At 49.7% G+C, this 11,037-nt stretch overlaps 3 protein-coding genes across 3 annotated transcripts; all 3 read right to left on the minus strand.

Annotated features, from left to right (window-relative positions):
- Positions 1–1,316: 1,316 nt before the first annotated feature.
- TbgDal_IV4000 (ATP-dependent RNA helicase, putative) lies at positions 1,317–4,595 on the minus strand (the record flags this gene model as incomplete). Its single annotated transcript, XM_011774687.1, has 1 exon — positions 1,317–4,595. The coding sequence occupies one exon, from the start codon at positions 4,593–4,595 to the stop codon at positions 1,317–1,319; it is 3,279 nt and encodes a 1,092-aa protein (XP_011772989.1).
- Positions 4,596–5,371: 776 nt separating this feature from the next.
- TbgDal_IV4010 (hypothetical protein, conserved) lies at positions 5,372–6,568 on the minus strand (the record flags this gene model as incomplete). Its single annotated transcript, XM_011774688.1, has 1 exon — positions 5,372–6,568. One exon carries the CDS (start codon positions 6,566–6,568, stop codon positions 5,372–5,374), a length of 1,197 nt encoding a protein of 398 aa, XP_011772990.1.
- Positions 6,569–8,362: 1,794 nt separating this feature from the next.
- Positions 8,363–10,726, minus strand: TbgDal_IV4020 (MCAK-like kinesin, putative; the record flags this gene model as incomplete). The annotated part of the gene is made up of 1 exon (XM_011774689.1): positions 8,363–10,726. One exon carries the CDS (start codon positions 10,724–10,726, stop codon positions 8,363–8,365), a length of 2,364 nt encoding a protein of 787 aa, XP_011772991.1.
- Positions 10,727–11,037: the final 311 nt, after the last annotated feature.

Below are 11,037 nucleotides of genomic sequence, written 5' to 3' on the forward strand. Positions count from 1 at the left end.
GCTCTTAGCGAATAACGTCAGCCTTGAATTCCACCTGATACAGATAATTTATAAACGGGTACTCGAAATGTCAACATGCTGCTGAGCAGAGCCCAATGCTCTGAAGGGCGAGAGGGGAAATAAGGAGTTGCTGATGGTATCTTTGTTCGACTGCTGTCTTTTGGTGGTGGCGCATGGAAGACGACACATATATTTGCCCGTGTATGCACGTAAGGTCGTAGCCCGTATCGTGTGGCGGGGGACTCTTACTCCCATTTGTCCTGCTGCACTTGTCTCAACTCCGCTCCATGTTTCTCACCATTCCGTTTTCCGGTGTATCAGAAGTATGAACCATCTTCATGTGAAAAAAAAATCAGGGACACCGTTTATGATGCTGCGCTGTTAGTCACGTGAGTTTTCGTACGCAGCTCGCCTGCGAACCGTTTGGGGAAAAGGAAGTCACTTGCAGAAGCATGACCTGGTCTCAAAATAATGTGTATCGCTCCGTATGGCGCCGTGGAAACACAGATATCGGTTCTGATTGACATATTTTGTACCTTTCCTGCGGCTAGCCTACCTACTACACAGGTTCCCCGCTTTCTTTTTCTCTAACTCCTCGTACCGTTGCTGCTAGAGGCGTCTAAAAATACAGAGGGAAACAATTTCTCTTTATACTTTCCTTTTCCTTCTTTGCCAGTGTATCACTACTGCACCGTATCAGCAGTAAGATTCCTTCCTTACCTAGAACCAACCCGAGAAAGTGCGGCGGCAGGTGCTCCACCTTCGAACTGAGTTGGTCTTCGGACTGATGCTACTGGGCCATTTCTCCTCTTTCTTTCGTTAAAGCCCTAACTAGTGTAGGAATGGAGGGGGTTTGAAATTTTGTGTAGGGTTAACAGAGGGCCTCAGTTAAACTCTCAACAACTTATCATCGTCCTCCGTTCTCAGCATCACACTTCCTGCACGATGGGGTGAATTTTCTTTTTTTTTTTTGACTCACCCCTCGCCTCAGCTTCCCTTTTCCCATGAGTCTGTGACTTTAAAGAGCATATGTGTGGTCGAGAGCTCACCAATTTGTGCCGCTGCAACTACGGGGAAAAAGGCCAAATTTCCGAAGCAACCTCCTCCCATGAAACAAAAAGAAAATTAAGGTGCGTACGCACAATGAAGGACAGCGCACACACGCGTGCCCACCACGTTCTCTTTCCCTCACTAGCCTTCGTACCGACCAGCATCAAGCATCATTTTTCGCTGGATGTTAGTGAAACTCACAACGCCAGTTTGCAGCCGTATAGTTCTCCCTCCCACCGCCGCGTACGCTTCAGTGCTAATTTGCCTCAGCCACGCTTTGGTAGGGCTAGACTAATCATTGAAACCTCGTCGAGATCATCTTCTTCATGTTCCACTTCGTCCACTGTTATGTTTTCTGTGTTATTGAAGAATGCCGCCATTGCGGTAACGACTTCGCACTGCATGTCACGAAGGGGTTTAAGCCCATGGTCGTTAAGTACATCCGCAAACTCATCATCATACAAATGTTGGTAGTCCCGTAGGAGCCTCAGCGCCTGACCAACGCTGCTCAGCATCTGACGGAACTGAAGAATGGCGCTCCCCGTGGCTGCATCTGTCTCCAAGTACCGCTCCGTACTGTAGTATTTGACGGAAAAGACATAAAATTCTCCCTCATCATCGGCGAAAACAGCATACATGACTTTATGTGTTAGGAGGAGAAGCGAGAGCCAGAACTGCTTATGCGAAGAAATTGCGGTGGAGAAGCTGGCCAGCATCTTGTTACCCATCAAAGAGAGTTGCACAGGTACAATAATTTCACCCTCCTGCCAGCGGAGACAACTCGGTGAGTGAATATCTGGGACGGCAACAACATCCATGAAGATTCCCACCGCTGTTTCCTTGGTCTTTTGGTAGGTGTTGCCTTCCGAAACAACCTCCAGTGCTTGAGAAACGAACGCAACATTTGTCATAACGAGCATAACAGCGGCCGCTTTCTCCAATTGATTGAGGAGTACGGTTGCATCAGGGACGTCGCGGACAGGAATGAAATTGGCCAATTCGTACTTGATGTGTTGTTCAAGATCCAAGATGCTCCTCAGCTTGTCGTAGCTTAGATGATGTTGTGCGCACCACATCTTCGCTGCGGTGACATCTTCTCCACTTTTAGCAAACTGTACACGAAACAATAGAACGGCCTTCATCACAGCCAAAATATCGCTTCGCATACCGCAGCACATTTCGCGCATAGAGTTCTCCGTTTCTTCCATTGCTCCAGCCACGTCATGTCGCCACCGTCGCTTCTTCTCAGGTTGGTTAGGTGCGAAGGGCGAGAGGCTACTCGTCACGGCTGCTGCCAAAATCGTTAGCGACTCCAACCCAGTGAAGAAGCCGTAGAGAACAAGCATACCGGGAAGTGGAGAAACAGGAATGAGTTGGAGTAGGCGACCGACAAACGTGTACTCGTATTCATCGATATCGGCGAATACAACATTTTTCGCCTCCTCCAGAACCAGTGGGCTCCATTCGCTATTGGTATGGATCTCAGAAATGCACTCACCAACTGCCAATGGATCTTTACGGTGCAATATACAGCCTAGGTTGCAGAGTGTATCCATCGCGGTGGCGATGGTCTCTAGCAGTGGCTGACCGTGACAAATACTAAATATTGCAACAGGATTAGACACAAGCTGCAGGCAATGCAGTGAAAGCTCATCAATGCGTGAGTTTTCAATAGGAGGATGCATATGCTCCGGTAGGGCGGCGACAGCTTCAGCGGAAAGCAAACAGAAGTAAAACCCCTGTTGAACGCGGCCAATGCGACCACGGCGTTGGGCAATGTTCCCTTTGGATACCCACTGTGTCATGAGTGGCGGGTGCAACACGGTCGCAGGGTTCTCCTTGTTAACCTTTGGCCTCTTCACCAACACCATGTCAATAACAAAGACTACATCGGGAAGGGTAATGGATACCTCAGCAATATCCGTTGCGAGGTATATTTTCTGGCGATTGTGCCCACGGCGTTTGATGGCTTCCTGAATCACCGAGAGATCCACAGCGCTATGCCACGGGATGATGTCCACAGGTTTGCGAAGGTTCAACTCGAGCCACATATGCATTTGCTCAACCTGACCACGGCCAGGTAGGAAGACAAGAATTGCGTGCTGGGGATCGGTGCAAGTGTTGAGGTATAATAGAAGTGCCTGCGCAATTGCAGTGTGCTTTTCCATCAGTGGGTATTCCACTCCGCGTTGCACAATGTTCGGTGGTTCGTCATACATTGTTCCAACAAGCGTGCACACATCCTCCATAAAGTAGTCGTGGATCAGATGCTTGGGTTCACTTTGTTTGTACGTTGCCACCTTCAGCCCAGCAAAATACGCTTCCCAGCCCTCCGTGTCAAGTGTCGCGCTCATCAAGATAAGTTTAAACTGTGCGGTACGTCGAAGGAGGCACAAGCGTAGCAATGCCACTGTCACTTCAATGTCCGGCTGCCGCTCGTGAAACTCATCAAGGACGATGTGCGTGAAGGGCGGCCGGAGTGGAGTGTTCAGCAGATGCAGTAGAAGCGTATAACTTGTCATGTACCAAAGCCGCGTTTGCACATCACCACACTTATCTCCCCGAATCCAATATCCAACGTCCTCGCCAACTGCTTCCCGGCGGAGTTCGGCAACTCGAGTGGCTATGGAAACTGTGGCTGTACGACGGGGCTGCGTGCTCACCACACGAGTGTCATTAGATAATTCAAGAAGCGCTTTTGGAACCGAAGTGCTCTTCCCACTTCCTGTATCGGTGCATATGAAAACAACATCGTGCTGATCAATAAGGTTGAGAATAACAGGAATGTCAATACGCTCGCTAACAATAGTGTTGATATTCAAACTCCCTTGTTTGGCGTATCGGTCAAGGAAGGTTGAATGCGCAACTTGTTGAGCTGCCTGGAGTTCCTGAAACGTTTGGAACCTCTTTTGGTACTCGGGATCAGTGCGCAGCGCCTCCTCGTGGAACTTCTGCGCTTCCTTCATCATCTCGAGGCGTCGCTGCAGTCGCTCTTTCTTTACCTCACGCTCCCCGCGGTGCCGCTGTGCGCGCACCGTTTCATTCCGTCTTTCTTTCTCGTTCCTCTTGGGGCCCTCTGCACCAACTCGCGCGGCTATGGGGTTCCCAACCTTCGCATTCGGCGCAGGGGCTTCTTTCACTTGCTTTTCAGGGAAAAGGGCCGCGAGCTTCTCCACAGCATTTGTTCCTGCGTTGTCTTGGTCCTTTTGTTGTTGCGGCTGCTGGAGAGATCGGGGTTTTGGTACTTCTGGTTTCGTGGACGTCGTTTCCGCTGCGGGAGGCCGACCTGCCGATGATTTCGATGCCTTTGCATTCTTCCGTGCATTTGCCTTATTAAGATAATCAATGGCACCGCGCGACTGCTGATTTTGCTTTTGCTGCTGCGGTGCAACCTGCGACAACCAAGTTAGAAGATTGCCTCCTTCACTCGAAGTCCATTTCCCCTCGCCACTGGTTGTTGTTGTTGTCGTCACTGTGGTAGTACTCATTTCCTTGATTGCATTGCCTACCCCTCCTTTTGGTCCATCCCTGGTCTTCTTGCCCATATTAGCTCCCCACTCAAAGGTGCTGCTTTCTTATTCCAACACAAATGCCCTACAACGGTCCTTAAACACACACTCTTCTTTTCTTCCTTCCAGAAGACCGCGGCTTCTACCCTCCCTTTTGGTGCGTGATTATCTTCCCTTTACGCTTGTCCGTTTGCACCTGCGCACAGAAGTCGGCTTTTGTCTAACGGCCGACTGGGTTACGGTTATTTAGGGGCCGTGGTCGCCACTTTCTCCCTACAGATACAAACTAATTTCACAGATCAGTTGTAACGGTGATGCAAAGAATGCTTATATGTATACTTCTTATCTTACTTGTATGCCCTTCCTTTTCGTTCTAGTATTAACTTTTCCTCCTCAACAGTCACGTACAAAAACGGCGACACGAGTGACAACGCAATAGATAGCGAAAGGAAAGGAGGCTCGCGCAACAAAGAAGAGTGGCTGTCGGGTGAAACGGTTTAAACGACACATACTTTAGCATGCGTACGTTCCGTTCAAGATAGCCACCGAAACGGAGAGCGCAAAAGACACCCGTTACAGCAGACACAGCGATTTGCGGGTTTCGTGGTGAGTGTCAACACAGTGAGTGCAACTTACGGCTTCCAAACGTGCTACACAGCAGGCAGAAAATGAATTTGCACACTGAATGCACGAGAGGAAGCCGTCGGCAATTATGGGGAGCGGAAGCGTGGTGACCCCGCGGAAATGGTCGCTTCTACCCGTTGTGGCTTTCTCTCGACAGAGCGTCTCGCCTAAGCCCTTCTTGCATGCCGTTATTTGGGCTTTTCACGTGATATTCTTTCGCGAACCCTTACAGTTCGGTTCTGCGGTGATCGAAAGACGTCTAACATGTCGTGAGTTACCCTCACAAAGCTACCGGTCTCGCCACAGTCCACCTCGTGGGATATGTAATCCTCCAAGGCCGGAAACGGAAGTCGTACAATTTTTAACTCTGTGTTATAGCTCCTGCTGCAGAAGTGGTAGCGATAGTGTGATGTCTTCGCGCTAGCGTTCTTTAGGACCAAACCACAATGAGCGCAACGGTATCGCCCCGCTTCGGTGCGTGAGCTCGGGAAAATCGCCGAGACAAAGCTTGCCATTGTAAGCCGGACGGCGTCCACAGCATTCGTTCGTTCCCCACTTTTACCTTCTGATGGCAGCGGCACCGACAACTGCTGTTGCTGCTTTTGCTCCGCAGTATTGTATAGGAACGCCCGTAGCCCAGAACTGATAGCCCTTATCTGCCTCTCCCTTCTGCTGGAAACTGCGACTTGACCGTCATTGCTACGGCGGCTGGAATCGGCAATAGCTTCGCGCACCGTTTTGAGCTTGTGGCGCACGTACTCCTCTATGCGGCGCTGAGTATCAGGGCGGAGCAAGCCTGTCACTGTCCACGACCGTAGCAAGTCGAGAAAAAGCAGCCTGTGGTCTTCAACAGCCTCCTCGGCGTAGTGGTTATGGGCTGGTTCCCACAGGGGCATATGATCCGCCACCAGCCGCGGCAGTTCCTTTTCCACCAACTCCTTCACACTCTTGGACACCTCGCTCATGTGGCGAAGGAAGGCATCAACTAGACAGAACGCAATGTAAATATCTTGTATAAGCGCGTGGCAGTCGTACATCCTCTCCCTCTCGGCAGCGCTATCTTCGCCTTGCTTTGACTCCCGCCCGCCCTGCCGTTGTTGCGCATTGTATGTCAGGGTTTCATTCAGTTTCGCATAGCGCTGTGTGCAGGCGTGCAGATGACTCTGTGCGCATAGCCACGCATCGGCGGCCCACGCAGCGCAGTCTCTCACACTCCACATTAGACCGTCAATTAGGTACTGTGTGTTCGGTAGCGGCAGCGGCACTGACACCTGTGGCCGTACCCGTGCGGCGGCAGCGAATGGTATTGTCCGTAGTCGTGTGTTGATAAACTGCTGAAGCCCAACAAGCCATTCATCCTTTCCTGCCGAGGAGTTACTCGCCATTGCCAACTAGTCAATAGTAAAGAAGTTGTCTAAGAGTAGAGGCATGCGTTATATTGGCGACTGGGAGGAGGTTAATGAACGAACAAGTGTGAGTTCTGTTGATAACCGTTTTGACCGACACGAAAAAAAAGGGAGACAGTCTGTGTGCCTGCCTGCTCCCTCCGGTGTAGAGGGCCAAACCAAACAAACAGAACATCTAACAAAACAGTGAGAGGAGTGATAGAGAAGGAGAAGTTGAGAGAGAAGTACCCATAGTTTAATGCGCTAACTCCGATACCGATTGTGATTGAAGCCACCGTTGGCACCAACACAATGAAACTACATTCATTTTCGGTTTCATTTAACCAAACGCACGCTTACCTTTCCCTTTTCCCCCGCTTTCGCACAAATGAGTGACACAACACTCATTAACTTAGCCTCCTCTCGCAAATAGAAAAAAGTATCTGTCCATTTGGCAGAGGAATAGGACGGGAACATGGGGGGGGGGGAAGCAAAGAATATATGTGTTTGTCGTTAAACGGAGGAACCTGAGGGGCCGGAGAAACACACAAAAAATTAGAGGGAGAAGGGTGGTGAAAACAAAAGAAAACAACCCACCTTCCCCCTCCTTCCTGACGCAAAGGCAAAGGAATAATGATCAACAACAATACTAATAAAAGCAGCGTCACAACGCTACTTCGTATGGGGGGGGGGGTAAAGGAGCTTTCCCACTCAGCGCCATCCCCCCTTTTTTGATAGTTTCCCGCTAAATGCGATATAATTTCAGAGCTGAATTTTCTTGTAAGTAGGCAGCGGCAAGGGAAGTAAGAGGCAAACAGTCGCAACACACAGACACGCGCACACACGAAAAAGGAAAGAGTGTATGCACATACAAAGATAAGCGGAGAGAGGGTGGTAAAAATGCGTATCTTGCCCTTGTCAGCACAAGTAAATGTAGTGCTGGTAAAATGCAAATCACCACTGTTGAGTGAAGTATTTGCATAGCAACCGAAGAAAGCTCAAGAATTGCACAAGTGACGGCCTACCACTTCGCACAAGAAAATTAATTTTTTCTCCCCTTTTCACCTACCATTTTCTTTTTTGCCAATCGATGCGACTTCCTTCACTGTGGCGCTCATATTTTCAAAACGAACAAACGACAACAACAGATCATCTCACGTCTCTTTCTATTTCCTCCGGCGATGCCACTGAGCTCAAAGAGCAAAACATGCTGGATATGTGGATTGCCGGTTACAAATGAGAAAACCGCAGTAATTCCCTCCTTCTCTACCCAAAGCACGATTTCCACATGCTTTTTCCAGCTGGCATGCCAGGGGTATCAATGGTTCTATGAAAAACTAACGGAAAACAACAACAACAAAACAACGTTCACGAGTAATTCATACCCCATGCTCCCCTTCCACTTTTTCTTTATTTTACTGGAGAGCGATGTGGGGCGGGGGCATCAATACTTGATGTTAAAAACAATATGATGAAATACATGTTGTCCCCCCGTGAGAGACAACAGGAGGATGGAGAACCACAATAGTTAAAAATACAGCGCAAAGACTAAAAACGACAACAACAACAACAACAACAACAACAACAACAACAACAACAACAACAACAACTTCCATTCAGGCAACTGCAGTATCAATCATGGGGATATCAGCGTGGTTCTTTTTCACGTTGTTGAGGACCAGCATCGAAATGTTCTATAGATACGTGTATAAGGTGTTCACTTTTGCCAAGGCAAACCATCTCTCTTCCATCATTCTGCAATCCTCTGATCAGTCTACGTCGGCTTTCTCATACTTAATTCGGTTGCTGCTGCACCGGTCGAATTGCTTGCCCCTTACAGTGGGGACAATCGGCCATACGCTTCTCTAATTCCGTATTTGCCCTCATTAACAGCGCCTTCTCACGGCGGAGCCTGAGAAATGTCTTGTCGCGTTTCAGCAAAACATCTTTGATGGCCTTCGTCAACTCAGCCTTGATCTCTTCCACAACACGGTCCTCTAGTTCTTTCATCAACTCATGGTTAAAGGAAAAGCTGCAGCTTTCATCTTGCAGACTGTAGTCGTTCTTGGGGGACGGCTGTTCACGTGCTTCATTCAATTTCGTCTGCGGGAGGATATTCATCACCTTTTCTCGTGTGAGTCGTCGAACGTACTCAGCAACTTGTTCATCGTCGGCCCTTGAGTCGACGTTGTTCCCCTGCGCACCACCACGGAAGGGACTGCCAGCGTTGTTTCGCAAGTTGAAGGGCGTATTGTTGGACGAGACATTGCGTCTAGTAGTAACAGGAACCATAGAATTGTATCCTTTGGCATGGCTAGCGGCTGGAGGAGCTGCAGCTCCCGCGGCAGCATGCGAGGTAACGTTTGATGATGCTGTTCTCCTTCGACCTGGTGTTGTTCTTGACGGCACACCGCTCATCAAAGGGACACCCTGCGCAGGATTAACGTCTGGGACAATTGGTTTCAGTGGCCGTGGTGCATTGCGGGCGCGGCTCGGCTCAAAATTGACAATGCTCAAACCTTTCACGCGAAAGGCATATCGCAGTGTGTTGAGGGTGTGCTCGTAGTTTTGTGACGATGCCGATATGTTAGCAATCATAACAGTACGACTATTTCCAATGAAGCTGTCGCGTAGAATCTCCGTCAACTTCGACCCACGGAAGGGAACATGCTTCTTCTTTTCGTCTAGCGCACGGATACACTCCTTGAGGGCGAGTAATGATTTATTAATTTCCGCACCTTCCTGCCGTGTCTGACGATCATTAGTGGCGGTATCGGCCGCGCGTTCGCTACCTGCTAGATCCACAAGGTTCAGCGTGCCACAGAACCTGTTGTCCTCGCGATCCCTAACCTGAATGGTGAGCACTGCGTGGGAACGGCTGGAACGTTCATTAGCAGTTGTGCTTCCAGTACTCCGCTGGTCAGCTCCACTGTTGATCAGCAGCTGAAGCTCCTCAGCCGACGTAACGGCATGCCATGTAAGGCCGGTTATCTGCATGCGACGGTTATGATCCTCACGGACCACGACGGGCGAGCGATTGTTGAGCAAGTCAAACAGCGAGTTACAGTAAATTTCATAGAGCGAGGCATACACCTCCTGATCCTTCTCTAATGAACTGAAAATGGCGGCGGCGGCTAATATATAAAGACCACGCTCTCCGCTGTTACCAAGCATTGTATGCGTTTTGCCACTTCCTGTTTGGCCGTATGCGAAACATGAGGCACTACCACCTTGCAATGTTGTCTCTAGGAGTTCCTTACAACACGAATTGAACACATGTTCATTGTGTTTATCCTCACCGAAAGCGTCATCAAAGGTAAAGTCATTCACATCCGCATACTCCGTAAGGTCCACACGCTGCTTCCGCACCGCAACCTTCACATTAGGTGGGTCCATAGAAACACAATCACAACTGTTTTCATCCGGGGGCAACGGCCGCTTACGCACAACGACGCGTATGCGGCCGCCGCGTGTTCGCATTATCGCACATTGCTTGCCGTCCGCCTGCGGGTCTTCGGTAACAGCTGCTGGGGTGACGGAATCCATGTTTGCTGCAATTGATGGAGAAGAAGGAGATGCAATGGGCCGTTCCGAGGCTCGTCCGGGAAAAACGCGAGAAGAGCACGGTGTTTCTTGTTTGCTTTGATACGGGCGCGTGACTGATGTGGCGCAGCGCGATCGTGGGGGACTGGGTGACACTGTGGGAAGTGCGTCTTGGCGGCGCTGCGATGACTCTCGCCCTGTTCTTGATGGCGTTGAAGCGCCTCGCGCCGACAAGGCACTGTTGAGGTGCGGAAGCCGCTGCTTGAGCAACTGAAGTTGCTTTTCGGGAAGAAGATGTTGTGGCCTCAGGGGTGTCTTGTTGATATTCGGCATGGAGTCGGACCTGCAACGGGCGTTGAGCTGTTGGATATCACGCGACAAATCCTCGAGCTGCCGGTTGAGATTCAACAAGGACGGGGCGTTGCTCCCTTCACCGCAGCGATGGCGCGAAGACAACTGAGGCGGAAAGGCGTCAGATGACGCCACCCGTCGCTCAAGAATTGGCGACGGAGCATTGGGAGGTTGTATCGCTTCATTGTCATTGTCTTGCCTCAATGAATCTAGCGTCTCGAATGAAGGGCTAGGTGGCAATTCCTCATGCTGTTCGTCCTGCATAGGTGCTTGAAAGTTCAGAGTTCGTATGCGAAAAATTTCCGGGTCAGTAGCTCAACGCTTGGTATATATATATATATATATATTTCCTAGTTTTATTTTTTTGCCTTAACCTTCTCCAAATTCCTTTCGTAACAACAAAGTATGGTGCGTTGTGTTATCTTCGACTACTATTCAGTGAGCGGCGGAGGCAACAGATACCAGCCGTAAGACACAATTAAAAAAAGAATGGGAGAGGAGGGGTTCATTTGTACCGTAGGGGAACAAAATGATGCGATAAATAGGAGACGCGTTAATGAGTCATTTGAGGTGTG

This window comes from Trypanosoma brucei, chromosome 4 (assembly GCF_000210295.1).
Source record: "Trypanosoma brucei gambiense DAL972 chromosome 4, complete sequence".
Taxonomy (NCBI): Eukaryota; Euglenozoa; class Kinetoplastea; order Trypanosomatida; family Trypanosomatidae; genus Trypanosoma; species Trypanosoma brucei.